Genomic DNA, 19,582 nt, shown 5'->3' with positions numbered 1-19,582 from the left:
GGCATTCTTTTGAAAATGATGACACAGTTTGTTTTACATTTATTTCACAACATGCATGTGATTTTTTAATGAAAATATTAAATGTTTTAGAATTAAATGTACTTGTGACTTTCTTCATATGTATTTACTATTCACATTTATCATCCCCCTCTAGAAAGGCCACCTTCATTATAAGGCCACTTCCCTGCTGCATTAGGGGTGGCCTTATAAGAGGGGGACTACTCTAGTGCGGTCTGTTTTTGGACCCCGATGTGCACAAGTTAACAAGAGAGAGATGAACTTTCTTTGTAAAAGTGAAGAATTTGACCTGTGAATAAGAAATGGTACTATTTGCTGTTCTCCATATTTCAATGGTTACCTATAGTTAGCATTCACTTGTACTGCATGAATAATAATTAGCTATTCCTTGCATGTTGACTTAATAATGTGTCGCCAGTTAAAATAAATATTTTGAGCAGTACCTATGCAATTAAGCTTTAGTTTCATCATTATATACCTAGAATTTATTTCATTTTTGGGAGAAGAATTGAGGCATCTGTCAAAGGATGAAATTTTCCCTTTGTGAAAATATTAATATGTATAGTATCATGGTCCAGAAAAGCACATTTCTATGTGATTACATCTAAATTCAATAAAGAAAGGTGCAAGATGCAGCTCTTCCTCATAGCATGGTACTTGCTGTCCATAACTGCTGAGATACCGTATGTACTTACTTATAAGTTGAGTCAAACTGCAAACAACAAAGATTCCGATCTGCCATAGCTTAATGTGCCTGTCGATCAGGGTCTATGTTGTTTATTCCACTGATTAATCCTACCAAACTGCACAGACCCAGATCTGCCAGTGAATTATGCGACAGAAGATCCGGGTTTGTGCAGTTTGCAACTGGACTCATCTTACACGTAAGTACCAAATGGAGGTATAGTGAATTGTTGTTGTTGTTGTTGTTGTTGTTGTAGGGTTTAATGCCACTTTTCAGCACAAGATAGGCCATACATGGCGGCCAGTATTAACGGTGGAGGAAGAACCCGGAAAAACCCCGGAAAGAACCACCGACCCACGAGAAGCTACTGGCAAGCTTTCTCACATAACCACAGCAGCCAAATCCGAGACTCGAACCGATGCAGACAGAGGTGAGATGGCAGTGATCCGTAACGGTAAGCGCTTTAGACCACTCGGCCACTCAGGGCCCCGGAGGTATAGTGAGAAGAGCATTATAAAAAAATCATGATATAGTAACGTTACAACTCTAGTCTCACACTAAGTAACAGAATAGAGTGAAAACCAAAAGTTTTGTAAAATTCAACAAATAATTTATTTCCCAAGAATACAATGTAAAAATTTAAAAAGAACTTCCAGTATTGTGAATTAAATACCAGCTATGGAGGCACTCTACAGTTTCAAATTTTGCATAGGGTTAGACTTTAAAGAAAAGAATTTCCCAGGATTTCCTCACTGGCTGTACTGGCTATTTAGTAAAGACCTATCTTAGGTATTGTTCCAAGGATCTTTAGTTCCCTTTATTTTAGTGTATGACTGATGGGTGTAATATGGGTTCTAAAGTGTACAGCTAGGGCACACTTAAGATGTTTTTGTATAAGAAAACTTCTAGCTCCACTTGGTCATTTTCACTTCCTGGACTTCAGAGGTAAATTGTAAAAAAAATAGGGCGTGTAATTTTTTTACTTTTCAAATATTTTGTAACTAATTCATTACACTTTTAGAAACTGCTACTGCCTACTTTGGCAAAATTCATTTTCCCCATTTAGTAACTGCTAAAGTTACTGTACTTTTGAATAATTCAGGCCAATTTTTCAAGCACATGGGATCAACCATTTTGGTCTATTGTCTTCTTAGATAACTTAAAATTTCCACAAATACAATATCCAAAGAAATGTCAGCTACAGTACATGAAAGCAGCACAAAGGTATGCCAACATTCTCTCCAATATGCATGCTGCAAATGCAAACAACTTCACCTTACATATGTCACTTTCTCCAAAGTACATAATAACTGGTGAGCATTCCCTATTGCCCTCTTTTGTCCTTCAGCATGACACAATCTCATTGGTAAAGCCATTCCCAGTTTAAAGTCACTTGTCATGAAAACTGGTGAGTAATATTGTCATCAACATAAGATATTCATTTTGGTTTTGCCCACGACATCTTTTTCTTGTGGTTTAATGCAGCATGTGACAATCTCATTAGCTCAGGGATACCCACAGACTATGAAGGAAGGCCATGAAACCTGGCAAATATTGTCATCATCACCTAAGAAGTACCCATCAATAAATCCCTTTGCTGCTGAATTTTTTGTATACATTTATTGCCCTTTCTGTCTTGTAGTTTAATGCATAGTTTGATATAATTCCCTTGTGGAACAGTACCAGTTTTTGATAGACTGACATGAAACTTAGAAAATATTATCATGATCACCTGAAAATGGGCATATTGATGAAGCACTCTGTTCCCACACCTTGTTTTGGAGTTACCGTCCATTTTGTCTTGAAGTTTAATGCAGTGTATGAAAAAATTTTGTTAGCACAACCAATCCTTAAGTTTATCATGGACTGCCATGAAAGCGGGCAAATAGAATTTTCAACTTAAGAAGCATATGCCAACAAATCTCTTTTTTGCTCTTTCAGTTTATGTTAGAAAGTTACTGCCTTTTGTGTTGTAGCTCAACAATGTATGAAAATCTCATACACAAAAATGATTCCAATTTCTCATGGAATGTCATCAAACAAAAAGTATTATAGTCATCACCTAAGATGCACATATCAACAAATCACTCTGCTCCTGCAATGTCTATTAGAGTTATTGCCCTTTATAGTTCATACTTGGTATTTTATGGATTGCCATGCATGTTGGAAAATACTATGGTCAGCACTTTATCATGCAAATATCAGCAAATCTCTTTGCTCTCAATTTTTATTCCTGTTATTGGCCATTTTGTCCTGCAGCTGAATGACAATGACAATCTTGTAAATAAATAAATCAAATCCTCTTAACTGAAACACAACTAGAATTAACTCTAAAGATTGATGTTAAGATAGGAACGAGTAATTCTGAAGTAAACAATATTCATATAAAAAGCTAAGACACAGTAACAGAACCAAGATAAGGTTCATTTCCCCATCAATTCATAAACAACTTGCTTCTAGAACATTGTTAATTTCTAAATAAAGCTAGACCTTGAACTCAACCTCTGTAAACATGTTTACCTCCAATTAATAGGGATCTTAAAATAGAATCATTGAGAAATATTAGCTATGGAATATATTGCTTACAAAAACAAAATGATCAAAATAGTCAGGTAGGTCCTAAACTCCATTACTGACTAAGGTTAGTCACACAATATAGTTATACATAACATATAATCATGGAGAAAAGCCAACACACAATACAAATTAAATACATGTAACACTACCCATTGCATTTGCGGAATAACATGAATGATCAGGCTGATTCATATCAAAGGTGGCCAACAAGTTAAGAAATCTTTGATATGACCTACATCCATTTGCCCATGATTTATGAAGCTGTCAAAAATCATGGAGTGATGACAGGTAATTTATGCAAATTTCTTCTCCTCAAAGTCCCAGAGAGACACAGGCCATTTGCAGAATCGAAGCCCACAAGCCAACCAGCTTATTAAATCATGTCGCTTACATCTGTATGCTTTCATTGTAGCACACAAGATCATCCCTACAACTGAAGTACTTAATTCCTTTCTGGGTCATTCTTGATAAAAACCAGGAGTAAATGAAGACCTGCAATAGAGTTTGATCAGGTTTTAAGTCATCAGGATTCCCTTAGGAATGTCTATAACTGGATCAAGTAGACTGTTGACCCAAGATTTGTCATATAAGAGAGAGGCAATCAAAAACGTGTGCCTGATCCCTTATTTTCTAGATCATTCTTGAAATCAGCTGGATGGCAGGAATATCCTCAGATCCCATCCCAGCGGAAATAAAGTGCATCAACTGCTCACACTTTTTAGAGTGATACAACAGTAGGCAACATGTGGTTCAAACTGGATGTAACACGATGGATCATCACATGAGTCAAAAATGTCCACATCAGATGAAAGACTGACCTGGAGTGAGACCACTCTAAGTGCTGAGCCCAGCCTCTCCTACCAATGAGCAAATATATTAAGCCTGATCAGAATATGTCCTACGTGTGCAGCAATACAATGCAGGGAGTACTAGTGAAGATAATCCCAGCCAAGGATGTAGAGATCTGGTAATTTGGTCCCATGTCTGGAAAGGTTGTTGTTGTTGTTGTTGTTGGGTTTAACGCCATATTTCAGCACACGATAGGCTATGCATGGCGGCCAGTATTAATGGTGGAGGAAGAACCCGGGAAAACTCCGGGAAGAACCACCGACCCACGAGAAGCTACTGGCAAGCTTTCTCACATACCCACGTTAGCCGAATCCTAGACTCGAACCCACGCAGACAGAGGTGAGATGGCAGTGATCCGTAACGGAGAGCGCTTTAGACCACTCGGCCACTCGGGGCCCCGTCTGGAAAGGTAACTAGCTACCATGGAACTGTCTGGTATAATGAGGGCAACCTCACCACAGAGACTGTGCAAGGAATGAATGGTACTGAATATGGCCTCACAAGGTGGGTATCTCAACTGTACATGCTGAAGACTAGACATTGTAATTTCCAGGGGTTTTGGGGGGGGGGGCTCCAGACAGATTCCTGCCAACAGCCACTCTCTGCTCTGCTATTAGTTCAATAAGTATTTTATCTGAGTCAGGATCTGGAAAGTGATCCAGGAAAATGGAAACGGGTGCCACTGACATAAAAATGGAAATGGAAATGGATGCCACTGACATAAAAAGGCTATTTGTAAAGAGTGCATAAAAAGTCAGCTAAGAAAACGAGAATCTGCAACCACATTAATGAGTTCAATGAGTTGTAGAAACTTGCAGAAATTCATGGAATTTAGTCAGTGTATTAAATATCCAAGTAATGGTCTTAGGAGGAAGAGGAACTAAATTGAGAAGAGTCAGAAACTTGATACCAACATGAATAAAACGGGGGGAAAGGAAGAGAACTGACTTTTATCCAGTCATAGAAAACCCAGCCAGTGGCTGAGAAAGCTGTTCACATCTCAAATCACAATCCAACTTATAATGTGTTCTTTAAGATGTTGTCCAGATATCCCAGAGATGCTGTTTCCAAGCTGACCTGATGTGAATGATGACATAGTTTACTGTTGTGGTGAATGTTCCTGGACTTGTGTGGAGTTGGAATCAGAGTGACCTGATGTGAATGATGACATAGTTTACTGTTGTGGCGAAAGTTCCTGGACTTGTGTGGAGTTGGAATCAGAGTGACCTGATGTGAATGATGACATAGTTTACTGCTGTGGCGAAAGTTCCTGGACTTGTGTGGTGTTGGAATCAGTGACCTAATGTGAATGATGACATAGTTTATTGTTGTGGCGAAAGTTCCTGGACTTGTATGGAGTTGGAATCAGAGTTGTATGAAGATGGATGAATTGCAACATAAAAGTCTGTCAAATGTACATTGCTTGTGAACTCTTCCCTCTTTACAAAAAGCAGTACTGACTGCAGCATCCATCTTGAACCTGGGCATGGCTACAATCTTGTTGAGCCAGCTTTTGGGCAAAAGCTGGACATAGCTTTCTCTTCATTTCTGAAACCAATTGCTGATTAAAATCTGGGTCTCCTGTAAAATTAATGTCTTCTTGTGATCAACTGTGACCTTCATCATAGAAAAGAAGGACATTAGGGAGCTGTATCAAAAACAACCCATTCATCATCTGGAGAAAAAAAATGAAGCCTACTGGGATAATATTGGCAAGATCATAGAGCCATTGTCATTGATTCTGAGCATTGGTAAGAACAAAACAGGCTTCCTCTCCCCTTCATCTAAAATATTGCTGTGGACAAAATTACAGCTGCTGATCATATTTCATGTTTGTTATTCTGCCAACAGTCACCTTACCACTAGGATTGTGACTTATGTTGGTGGGGAAGAAAGTGAACTGATGAGGTCATTCTTGTGCCAACTGCTTCCTCCTGTCTTTGACACAGCCTCCAAACAACAGACAAGAACTGAAAGGTAATAATTGGAGTGGAACAAAGTGGTGAGGCTGGAGAGAAATGAGTGAAGTTAAGATTCCTGTTTAACTAAATAAAGGTTGTAGGAGGACATTTACCATAGCGTAATGAGCTGACCTGTTAACAACTTTTGCAATTAGCAAGTTAAGTTGGGCAAAGATGAGGTCACTACATTATTTCCCACCAGCTTTACCTAAAACACTAGATGGTCTCTCTTACAGAAAAGCAGGACAGACATATTATACTATATCTTTGTCTTAACTCAACTTTTACACAGTAAGTATCCAAGTGCAATGTGTACCAGCCAGTGAATGGTGCTGGTAATTGACTTTCTAAAAAGACCTTGGAATGGATCCATAATTTTGTTGGACCAATGATGAGACATTCCTTAATCTAATAAGAATGCAGAAGAATGGTCAACCTCATAATCTCCACCAACAGAGGCATGGTTCCAGTAAACTCGATTAGAAGAAAGGTGTAGACAAGATCCTTTATAGATTGCAGCTTTAAAACCAACATAGTCTTCTTCATAGCAGGATCCAGGTTCTTAAATTCACTGAGGGTGTCTTCACATTTACTGGATGGGTTGTCTTTATCATGCAAGCCTTGCATAACTATATAGATAATATTACTAATATAAGTGGCAAAGAAGTGAAATCTGAGCATAAAGAATAACCTGTATATTACATGCCATAGTTACAGAAAACTTTGCGAAGAACGTCCATTTATTTCTGCTACTTATCTGGATCTGAAGTTGAAATTCTTGTCACAAACTGATTAGATCCATGTTGATTAGTAGTTAGTACAAGTATAGACACAAAACAAATTGTTAAATTATTTATGCATAACACTCACTTTAACTAGTCTGCATGTCTCACTTTCGCAGAATGGTTTTGAAGTCTACACATGATGAATGCTGTATTAAATCACTGTCAAATTCTTCTTCCATAATTCATAAAGTGTTATTGAGTTGTCCTTTTCCTGATGCAAAATAAAGTTTAACAAAATCCCTATCTTCTAACATTTTTCAGTCATATAACATCCATGAGTTACATTGATAAAGCCTATTTATTTTAATATCTGGCACCACTTTCTTTTTCAATTTAGACTGGCCTATTACATATATATCAAGATATAATGAATCTGTGACACATGGTTTCACATTCCAGAAACCCATCTTTTTTCTTGGAACAGTTTCATGTACAGTTACTATAAATAGAAAAAAAGGAAATTGGATGGAGATCTAACAATGGATAAATGCACAGCAGTCAATAGTCACATGAAACAATCCTAAAACCATAATCGTTATTCTATGTCTCACTTGCTCCTGATGGCTTTAATCTGAACTTTTAAAAAAAAATGGGTACATGGCTGCCTATTTTATTACCAGGGTTTTTGTCAACTGGTGGGTACCAGAGTACCCAGATACCGTTTACAGCTTTAGTCAGCAGTGTGGTGGTCATATAAGCAGACCAACCAGACAGATCTCCATAACAGGCCTTATATGATTCAACAGTTGGATGGTTTGTGGCCCAACTCATTACAACAAAATTTTATCAAAAGTATGAATGAATGGCCAGTTGACCAGCTGGCAAGACCATCAGAAACTGGAAAAGCAGCAGTCAGCCAATTACAGATGAAAACACCATGAACTTAGAGGTACTCTGGCTTTGTTCTTGTATGCAGACATCCAAATATCTGCCAGAAAGAGGGAACAAAATCTCCCATCATATCCATGTTAGTCGGCAAAAAGAAGAGGAAGAAAATCTCTTGAAGGCATCATCTGCAAATAATCTCTTGGATCAGTATGCTTATCTGAATATTAACAGTGACTGAGTAGTCGGAAAATGTTCAAAGCTACAGAATCCTGTTTTTTCTGCTCCAGTTGTCTAAAAGTGATGGTCACTAGCTGCAAAGTCCATGAAATTTTTTTGGTGGGGGAGGTCCATGGTGGACATCCCCTACTATTCTGCAACTGACTCAGTGATGGGATAAAAGCATTGGACTTCCCTGTGCCTTGCATTGTTCTGCAGAATGATCAACCAAGTTCATTCTGATAACTTTCACAAGCATTACAAGGTTATTGGGAAGTACATTTGGTACAAATGACTCTTCAGAAAACTTTTTACAATTAGAGCAATTATTTGCCTTTAACAACAATACCCCCCCCCCAATCATGTAACTAACAAACAAAGGGAGCAAACTATACACATAATTAAGAACCAAAGCTGTAACTTACCAGACATTACAAAATTTAGCAGTGCCCACAATACATCAGTTTTATCATTATATATAAACAGCAAAGATTTAAAAATGGTAAGGTCAGTGACCAAGCTCACAAAGATGGAAATATATACACAATTAATGCTCAAACACACAAAATGAAATTACCACTGTCTGAAGCAAAGATCGTTCAACTAAACAATACTGACTTTGCAAATGGATGGCTGATATTACCATAGAAATTCTAATGAAGTATAGAGGTATATCAATATGATCTCACTGTATCGAGTGAAAGTTTAAAATGAAGAAAATGTGGTATACTAGTAATGAACTAGTTGTGACAAGGGGAGGACATCTTTACTGTACCCTGGAGGAGTGTACGTTCAAAGAGTAACTTCCCATAGATACTATATTGTTAGTCTCTATTAACAATAGAGCTGGGGAAAGGTAAAGATTTTTTTTCTTCTTCATTCCAGCAAAGCTGGATCAGTAGGTAGCAGGCCTTGATTCCTTGTGTTAATGTGATTGGGTAATGTATTCAAAGGTCAAATATGGCCATCCAAGAAAGTGGCCTTTCAACTCAGGTTCTCCTGTAACCAATAATCTATTATTCTGGGCATTTCAACATGAAATATACACTTACTGTAACAATCACCTGGGCCTGGGGCTGCTTGGACTGGATTACACGTACAATTTCCAGTATTCCATCTGTTACTTGTTCTGCTGTGTGATCATAATTATTTGTCCCCACCAGTAAAACAATGACCTGAAATTGCATATAAGGTGCTTTTGTTATTTATATGTTGCAAGTTAGTGATATCAGCTGGCCATGAATATCAGAAAATAAGCACAAAATATGAACTCCTATGTTCAGATTTCAGCAGTTCTGATCTGCTTTATTTTTTCTCCAACAGTCTAGGATCATCAAACATTTCATGACTATCTAATTCCTTGTATATTTACATACATGCAACATTTCAAAGAGAGCTTACAACTATAGGTAGGATTCTGAGTTACAAGCTAGGTTTAATTTTTAAACCACAGTTGCTCAGTCAATAGCACATAAGAGAAAGGGTGCAGGTTTGAATCCTACCACGGGATCAGTCAGAGTTGGCTTAATGTGGTGTGTCTTTAGGCAAGGCAATTTACTCAAACTGCCTAGGCACTAAATATTACCTACTTCCATTGCCATAAAATACAAAACCAATCAAGTTTTGTGCTGTTTCACAACAAAAATGCCTGGCCCCAGTTTTACTAACTTCTTAATTTCTCTCTCCTGAGATATTTTAGAATCTTTCTTAATATAAAGTTTGCAACAGTGAATTTTTAATGAACATTAGCATCAAAATATAAAATTCAGTCATAGTATCTTCAGTTCAACTAAAAATAGTCTGGTTTCATTCTCTCTGGAAAATATGATTTCGTCAGCTCTAAGGAACACTTAAAACTTCGATTTTGAAAAATCTAAAGATTCCTGGAGGAACACATTTAAATAAAGTGTTATTTTCCCTCCTTTCTTCCATCTTTACCTCTGCCTAAATAACAGCGTTTGTTCAATGTTTCATAAACATGATACTGCAAAACCTCAAATAGAAAAAGATGACAAATTTTAGTGAAACTTGGGCCTGACTTTACCAAGTTTACCCAGATATAATGTAAAACAGTGAAAATCATCAACCAAGATCTGCTTTAATGTAATATGACACGTCATTCAAATGAAATGAATATATAAAAACCACACTGAATCTGATTTGCTGGCAAATTATATTGATGGTCATAAATTATACACAATCAATTACTGTATAAATTAGTGATTTAATACTAATAATACATAATTTTATTTAATGAATGTAATCCAACTTACTATTAAATATTTAGTTGTTTCAAAAATCACAAACACTGTTCTACTTAAGTATCTAAAGATCATTTAAGATAAAATAATGCAGAAAAATATCCAACTATAATGGATTCCAATGATTTTGTGAATCATGAAATTCTACATTCTATATTTTTTTCTTTACTTTCTGCAAATTGCTAAGTCATTGGTAATCTTTACATATGATATTTAATGTACTAAAATTATGTATACACAGGTCTGGCTGCTGTATCATGTTCTTTTACAACTGGTTTAACATTAAGATCTACTTATAACAGGTCTATATGATGGGTACTGAGCCATGTTCTGTTGACTGATTAATGATTCACAGATCAAATTATAGCTTCAAATGTCATTCAGAACATACCATCACTAACAATAACTCTCTCAAACAAGAAATGCAAAGTCATTTCAGACAAGCTACTGAAACCAGTCCTTGTCCCTGCACACAGACATCATATGACACCCAGAGGACTATGAATTCCAGTCTTCTATTTAGATTTAACCATACCCCAATAATGGTATTGTTACTGGACTATAACCTATATTTCTTGTACATTATGCTGGACTTAACCTTGGGTGAAATCTCTTCTAGCTCTCCATTAAGAACCCTCCACAGTACATTCTGAGTTTGGTCACCTCCAATTCCTAGGTTGAGGCAATGAAGAGGTTCAAACATCTGCTTCCATAACTGAAAATACAAAAAGAAAAGTCAATAGAAGACAAGTAATAAAGGTTTTCAGTTATAAATCTTTCCACCTTGAAACAAAATTATATTAGAACTGGAATGCAAACAGATCTGTCATTTGTTACTAAAGTCCAAGTAAATGAGGCAATATCCATGTAAAAGTTTGATGCAAATAATTGGTGATTTAAATGATGATTTTAAATGTAAATGACAAATGAAAAGCATGGGGACAACAATAATTGCTTGGCAAATTCTAAGAATTTATTTGCTTTTGAAAGGTTTAGAGTGAGTTGTGGAAAGGGCCTTACAAAAATAACATATAAATAGCAAAAATATAAATGTACAAAAGCCCATCTGCTACCTCCATATCAAACAAACAGAACTGAAAAACTGACAGGTCCCCATTTTCCACTAAGTAAAGAAACAGACTGATCAGCATACTCTGAATTACATACGTCTAAAGATACGTGACTGGCAACTATAATTTTTTCAACTGGGGGTTGTTAACTATGGTTTATTCTAAGCAATGGAACACATTTTCAGTGCTCCACTTTTTGTTTGATTTTGCAAATAAGGAAAAGCGTGTGAAACAGATGTACGTACTAGTCAATATGGCACATCAGCACAAAAGTGACTGTGTAGTACCAACTATAGGTAAAATTCTAAATGAACTGCACACACATTTTGGCAGATCAATTCTTCCAAATAAATGTAAACTTTGAGCAACAAAACTTAAAATGTAAAACTGTTAAAGCTATGTAAAATGTAAAAATGTACATAAAATAACACCTTTATTTAATTCTTATAAAGGAGCTACAGTAGCTTGCTTGGTAGAGCACCAGACTTACAATCTAACAGTCATGGATTCATTACCTGCCCAGGCCAACCAGGGTTGACTGCCTCTTTGTGTCCATGGGAAAGGCGATTACCGGTAACTCCTATTTCCTCAGCATAACATAGTGAATAATGTGTCGTAAGTGCCATTAAAATCAACAAGAACAACATCATTCCTAATAAATGTAACAGTGCAGTAAAAGTTGTACGAAGGAATCCAAAAGAACCCCTTCCCTCACATTTTTAGTTAACAGCCATATAACTTTACGAGCTAATGAGGATATCAAGAGTAATGACCTACACATAAAGAAGATGTCTGTAAGGTCTTGACTGTGCTTTATATATAGTCTGTAAAGGACAATTTTACCATATCCCTTGACTGTCCTTTAAAAACAGGCTTTACAATAATCACTGAAATTACTTGTATATGAATGACAGGCAAGAGTGATGGATGATAAGCTATCATTCAGGGATTTACAAATCCAATCCACTTGCCCAATCCCAAACCAAGCTCAAATTTGGTTTGGGCCAAGCTCAAATTTGCAATAATTTAGATTGCAGGCAAGAACACAAAATTGAAAGGGTATACAAGAAATTTTATTGAATGTCAATCCAAGTAAAATACAGTAACTCAGTGCAAACTAATTTACTGACAATGGGTCGTGTTCAGTTCCTATTGCTTTATGTTCCGCAAGTTTTATACCCTGCGATATCACCGCTTTAATATGTTAACATCTTTTTTAAGCACTTACATGAACAGCATTCTTCTTCTGCATATCTGGCTATGGTTTCTTTCATCTATGTGTGTGTCAGTTCCATCTTATACTCAATGTCAATCTTTAATTTTCTCGTGCAGATGTTATCATAAGAACATTTACTATTTAAACCAAGTTTTAATAAAGAAGGAATAAATATTTATATTTTAGCTCATCAGTTAAATTGTAATCGTAATATTTTATTTGTACCTATCAAGGATTCATGGACTTTCCGATCCTTAGTTAGCCTTGGGCTATTTGTCTGATTGCAGACTCTAAACAATTGGCTTTTCTGATTGTATTGATGCATGTTGCTGTTTGTATGGCAAGTAGGTGTTAACTACCTTAAATACAACTTCTGTGATTTTTTTGACAGGTGTCGTGTATGGAAATAAAAGACACTCTTCTCTAATGATTAACTACCGGGAGGATTTCATTTAAAGCATGACTGATGTTAGGAAAATGTAGCATCACATGCGGTGTTTATGATATGTTATTTATTCATAATGACAGGATACTCTGTACATACTGCTTAGCCAACAATTAAATGGACAAAAATGTTCTCAAATCATTATCAAAAGTCGGATACTCAAATACTGTGATAATTGTTAAGTAAATAGACAAAGAAAGTGTACACAAATCCTTAAGTTATGAGTACAAATAAACCATTAAGTCTCAATCTCGCATGCTTAAAAATGTAGCTATTTCCCAAAAAAATTCTACTGTTATGTATATCTATAGTTTCTGTAAGGTTTATTCATGATTGTAAGTTGGTGTGATTATCTTGAGTTGAAATTTTGTACATGCATAGGTTCTATTTTAACATATTAAGAATGTACAATTGCATAGGATCTATAAATTGACGTGTACGTACATGTTTCCAGTTACAAATAATAACATAATTGATAAATATGTTAACAAGTTTCAGTCTGTTTCCCACTGGACAGGTCAGTCAGGTGGATTCTTAGATGAATTATGTTATTTCTCATTGGAAGGGTTAGATCATGCTAGTTATTGTATGATGTGGGAGATTTGCAATTTGTCACAAGATATGTGTTGTATCTTTTATGCCCGTATATAAGTACCAAACAATCATACAATTTCTCCCATTTCTTGTGTTCTTGTTGTAACATCAAGTCTGTCAATGTGTTTTATGTTGCAGTTTGATATTATCTGCAAGAAAATAATATCATTCTGGGACTATTGTGAATTATTCAAAGGAGTTCTGGACAATGCCATTTTGACATCCCAGGACTGTTGGTGGACCAATATATACATGGATCTGAAATTTATTCAGTATATTCAATTCATTTCAGCTTGAACAGAAATTATTTGATGATTAAATTATTTGTAGAATTGTACAAAACTTGTAGGGTTTACTTCTGTTATTTTGTTTATGACCACTGAGTCATAACACTAACTATCCCTTTATCTGTCTATATACATGTACATGAATGCTTCTGCTCTTTGGGCCCCCGAGTGGTCTAAAGCGCTCTCCATTATGGATCACTGCCATCTCACCTCTGTCTGCGTGGGTTCAAGTCTAGGATTCGGCCAATGTGGGTATGTGAGAAAGCTTGCCAGTAGCTTCTCATGGGTTAGTGGTTCTTCCTTCACCATTAATACTGGCCGCCATGTATAGCCTATCGTGTGCTGAAAAATGGTGTTAAACCCCATAACAACAACAAAAGCTTTTGCTCTTCCATCTATATCTGCATTCTATCTCTAATCTACATAACTATCTACATGAGTTATACACACACACACACACACATATACATCTTACATATACCGGTAACTTCAACTAGCGGCATATGTTTTTAAGGTGCCACCTGAGATAAAAGGGAAACAAAAGCTTCAATAAATATAATGTGATTTCCTTAAAATATACCATATTTTATCTTATTGTTTTACTCATGTTGGGATATTATGTTTGGGCCAAGCTCAAATTTACCAAGCGCAAGTTCAATTTTCCAGTCAGCTTGCCCAGGCAAACAAATAGAAATCCCAGTTAGTTAATGACTTGGGTGTTGTCAGGTGGTCTTTAAATTATAAAACTGGTGAGCTCAGAGAAAACCACCAACTCTGGAAGGGTGACTTCTTACCCTCTCCTCTGCTTCAAACAAGAATCAAACCTATGACAGGGAGGGCTAAAGTATTATTATTGTTGCACCATCCAGGTTCCCTATTATGAAAGTACCTGTGTCAGACTCAGGTTCCTGATGAGGGAGTCTCCAATGAACACAACCTCTGGCTCTTTCTCTTTTATCTCAGCCAGAAACCTGTGGTGCTGCAAAGAAATAAAATAGAATGATTAAACTACAGACTGTATGATAAAATCCAAAGACAAAACTAAATTTTAGAACCTAACTAAGCAACTATGCATTTGCCCATCTGCCCACTTTGACAGCTTTATTCTCTATGTAAATTTAGACCTTTGGGGACAAAACAAATGTGACAAATTTCAAACAATGCAACACCTTAATTTTGTGCTAGTTAGTCTTGTATTTTATGCCACTAGTGTTTACATATATTTTAGCACTATCATGTTCAATAGCTATGGATAGAATAAAAGAAAAAGCACTGCTGGTCGTGATGCTGAACAGTTGGTATTACTGCAATCCCCATGCTGTCGAAACAAAACCCCATTTGTTAATATGATGACAATCCAAACATACTATTTACTTACAATTTAGATTCAACTGCAAACTTCACAGAGCCATCATATAATGTGCCAGCATGTATTTTATTTACTTCTTGCTGTAGAACACTGGATCTAAATGGATCCTTTGGGTCAGTTACTTGAAGAAACCCCTAATAATGTGGGGGAGGGACACTGAATATGATCTGAAATGACTTGCAGCATCCGATATGTCACTGGAGCAAAGTTCTTCCCATTCAACAGCAAAGTGACTGAGTCCACCATCACCCACCTGGATACTTGACAATGGTGGCATGTCAATGGTGTCATTTCTTTATGGAAGTAGGATAGGGCAAGGAAAGAAAATGAGCCAAAAATGACCTTCTCTGTTTAATTCTTGTCCACATTTGATAATAGAAGTCTGTGTCTGGGCCTGAGGTAGATTTCCCTATTTTGGTACCGTATTTACTGCATAGATTGGGATATGATAAAATAATTAATATTTCCTGTCCCAGAACTTATGGTGAAACTTCTTTTCACCTAGGTCACAAGTCCCAAGACTTGAGAAAAGAAATAAATTTGTGTTCAATTTGCACACACACGCCTGGCACTAACATTGATAAACAAAGCACTTATTTGATAATAAAACGAAAGACACTAACTTTATACTGTTATCATATATTTCTCTTTGTTCATCATGAACAATTTATAAAGAAAAAAATATATCCAAAAACTCTGTATATGTCGAGTATGCATCCATACTGCATTGTGTATTATGTCAGATAACAAACAACGCTGGGGGGGCCCCAAGTGGCTGAGTGGTCTAAAGCAGTCACTGTTACAGATCACTGCCATCTCACCTGTCTGCATCGGTTCAAGTCACTGGCTCAGCCAATGTGGGTATGTGAGAAAGCTTGCCAGTAGTTTTTCGTGGGTTGGTGGTTCTTTCTGGGTTCTTCCTCCACCATTAATATTGGCCACCATGTATAGACTATCTAGTGCTGAAAAATGGCATTAAACCATACAAGAACAACAACAAACATTGTTAATTGACATAAATATGGAGAAATGAATTGTGTTTGGTCGTACTCCAAGGTCTGAATATGTTATCAAATTGAAAACTGGATCCAGGAAAATTGGAAATGAGACAGAGAAAGAGATAGAAAGAGAGAGGGCTGGAGAAATATCAACTGACTACTTAAGGCACATACCATTCACACACGGCAAAACGTAAATGCAAAATAACCAAGATTGCATTATATCCAGGTTAACTATATGACAGTAACTCGCAAATAAAAAATATTATTTGAAAATATTCACTGTGAGCACAAATTACAATCTTTTTGCTAACATGTGTTACAAATAGTATTATTAAAGTAAGTTACTGCTGTGTACACTATTTACCCTACAAATATCAATGCCTGTTTGTATCAACTATGACCTACAGATGGCAAGCAAATAGAAGCCAGGGTGGTGAATAAACTCACTGTTTCAACTTACCAACAGGATATGAAATAGAATGTTATTTTATTACAAAGCAAGCCGACCTTGGAAAACAAGTTTGGATTCTTTAAAGTGTGTCAATTATTTTTTTTTTTTAAATACCAAGCTGGCAGAGATAGGAAAACCAACTTTGCTTCCTCTTACCAGTATTAACGGAAATTTTGAAAATAAATTGAAGCAATGGAATAGTTTTTAAAGCAACACAATATAAGGCTTCACGCATGGATATCGATGACCCAGCATTTCCCAGAAGATTTGGGGGAGAAAATAAAAATAAAATCATTCAATGAATTTGTGAAGGGCAGAAGATAAGATGGTTTTGCTGACAATATGATCATTAACATGGATGAAACTCTGGTGTACTCTGATCTCATTCCTTGATGAACTGTCAATAAGAAGGGACCTTAAAAGTGTGAGAATCTGCATGACCGGAGCACATACAAAAAACTTACTTTAGTCCTTGCAGTTTCTGCTTCAGGTGATGTGTTTTGTCTCCAATGATTATTTTTCACGGCACGAGGAAGCAAAAATATATTCATGCACTGAAAGTATGGATCATACATGTGCAGAAGAAGGGTTGTGTTGATTAGAACATGCTGCAGTGGATTAAAGTGTTTTATCTCAAGTAAACACTTTCAGAATTGTTAAAAATCAATTTTAAGCCTGAATTCATTTTCTGACATGTAATTTTCAAATGATTTAAAAGGTGTCCATAACTTAAAACTCAAAATAATGATGTGTCCCAGAACATCCAGTACACAAAAAAATTACTTTAAAAATTAATTTATGGTGTCCCAATATATACAGTAAATATGGTGGCCTGCTTGCCTACTTCAATCTGAGGCTATAAATGTATCTAGAGTATAATGAAGTATATACATGAGATCTGGCACCAATTCTATACTTAAGGAGGATCGGTCTGTCTGACTCCCACCTATGCTGGCAAGAAATGTTGAGCATTGGCATATAAAAACAATCAGTCTGCTGGGGAGTGGTCTGCATGTTATGCACTCCATACAGACATATCATGACCACATCACATCCCTAACCTTTCAATCTCAGAATCTTAAAGACTTTTTCTTTAAACTGTAAAAGCAAGCCATCCTCAACATTTACACAAATAATTTAATATAGCACCAAAGTTATTCTACAAAACCAATTTTTTGCAGCAACAAAGACATTAACCAATGACCTTCTGACCGTAAAATCAAAGTTTTCTTCCATAACCCAGATGCAAATCATCCAGAGAGTCTGGTCCATGAATGTAATGTAAAATTAATGTTATGGTGCAGAATCCATTTGTGTTCTTCTTTAGTCACACTGTCTCACATTAATTTAGACCCCAAACAAACAGATTTCTCTTTACACCAAGTTCAAGTTTGGTAACTGATGATGTGAATTAGAATTATTATGTGGAAATCCATTTTCCCTCTTTCAGTCACAGTGACCTTGACCTCTGGACTTCAAAACTGATGGTTCTTCCTTGCCAAAAGTACATACCATCTACAATGTTTTTTTTAACTGTACATGGTGGGCAAGCTGAGTTAATTTGTGGAAATAATTTTTCCTTTCTGATTCAATAACTTGATCTTTGATTCAGTAACATGATCTTAGACTCAAATTGATAAGGTTAATTTGCAGAAATCATTCTTCTTTGATTCAGTTACTTGATCTTAGATAAAATTGATAGGGTTAATTTGCAGAAATATTTTTTCTTTTTTGGTTCAGTTACTTGATCTTAGACTCAAATTTATAAGGTTCGTCCCTATCCAAAGTATAACCCATCCACAAAGGTTGGTAATTGCTGACAGTGGAAACCTGAGTCAGTTTATAGTGATGTCTAGCACTGTGGCATTATGCCATTGACATGTAGCATGATGTCCCACCCAGTCACCAGGCAGACCAGTCTTAACTCTACCTTCTTAATGCTGAGCACCTAGCGAGGCAGCTGTTAGCCATTTGTATAAATCTTTGGTATGACTCAGTTGGGGTTCGAACCCGAGACCTCCTGCATCCGAGGTGGACACTATAACCACTAGGCCAATGGAGTGGTAATCTAATTGGTAACAGACTGACTGAAGGAGAGGCATAACATATGGGGCCATACCAAAGTTCTGACTCACAGTCAAAATTACCATATTTTCCAACTGGTTTTGGCATCCAGGTAGCAGTCCACACTTTTGTAAATTTAACTCAGTCCAATCTGTAAACCTCAATGCGACATGCACCTCAAATCGATATGCATACAGATATGTAGGAAACCAAAAACAAGACATTCATTTGATGAATGTCTTGCAATCAAAATTTATTTTGACCATTGATGTTTTTTTCCAGAAGATGGTACTGCTACTTTGGAGGCAGAAAGCCACTTCAGTCTGAGGATGAAATGGTAGTTATGAACTATGTAAGAGTGTGCATAATCAATCATTTTTATTTTATTCTTCTTTTGTGTGTGTGTGTGTGTGTGTGTGTGTGTGTGTGTGTGTATTGGCTACTATTTAATAATGTCGAACCCCTATTAGCTACAGCATTTTCCTTCAAAAAAGCTAAAGGATACCTGACTCATCCATCGATCGTCTCCCTGAACATCTTCTACTGGCTGGGGCACTGCGGCGGGGTTCATAGGGGCAGTATTTATTCTCATGCACAGACAGATTCAAATTTTAGCTTCTGTCAGCTTCAATTTTCATCTCATTTGCAAACCGGAAGCGACAGGTGGCGGGACTGCGCGAGTGTCCGGTTTTGCCAAAAGTCAGCAACATACGTATGAACAAAAACACATCGCCGGATTCTCACCGACCGTGTGTGAATAAACGGTGCTAATCTCTGTATTGAATCAACGAGATACATATAACATTTTTTCGCTCAAAAAAGTCAGTTTCTAATGAGATTGACAGAGACACCATTCAGAAAATCAGTCGTAATGCGTATCAGTCATATAGCGTGGCACTTGATGG

The 19,582-nt window shown here is 36.5% G+C and overlaps 1 protein-coding gene across 1 annotated transcript in view; it reads right to left on the bottom strand.

Moving 5' to 3' along the window:
- Positions 1 to 19,339, bottom strand: part of LOC149794398 (platelet-activating factor acetylhydrolase IB subunit alpha2-like) — a 29,814-nt gene extending 10,475 nt beyond the window's left edge. Inside the window, exons 1-4 of the mRNA XM_089968583.1 lie at positions 19,183 to 19,339; positions 14,682 to 14,771; positions 10,779 to 10,895; positions 8,972 to 9,094 (exon numbers count right to left, since the gene is read on the bottom strand). Of these exons, the coding sequence (XP_089824709.1) occupies positions 8,972 to 9,094; positions 10,779 to 10,895; positions 14,682 to 14,771; positions 19,183 to 19,269 (417 nt within the window). The 5' untranslated portion in view covers positions 19,270 to 19,339. The remainder of the gene's footprint in view (positions 1 to 8,971; positions 9,095 to 10,778; positions 10,896 to 14,681; positions 14,772 to 19,182) is intronic.
- Between the last annotated feature and the right edge of the window lie 243 nt (positions 19,340 to 19,582).

Source organism: Sinohyriopsis cumingii, chromosome 8, assembly GCF_028554795.1.
Source record: "Sinohyriopsis cumingii isolate HCF-2022 chromosome 8, ASM2855479v2, whole genome shotgun sequence".
In the NCBI taxonomy this organism is placed as follows: Eukaryota; Metazoa; Mollusca; class Bivalvia; order Unionida; family Unionidae; genus Sinohyriopsis; species Sinohyriopsis cumingii.
The sequence above is the reverse complement of the archived record's forward strand: the minus strand, read 5'-3'. Positions and strand labels throughout refer to the sequence as shown.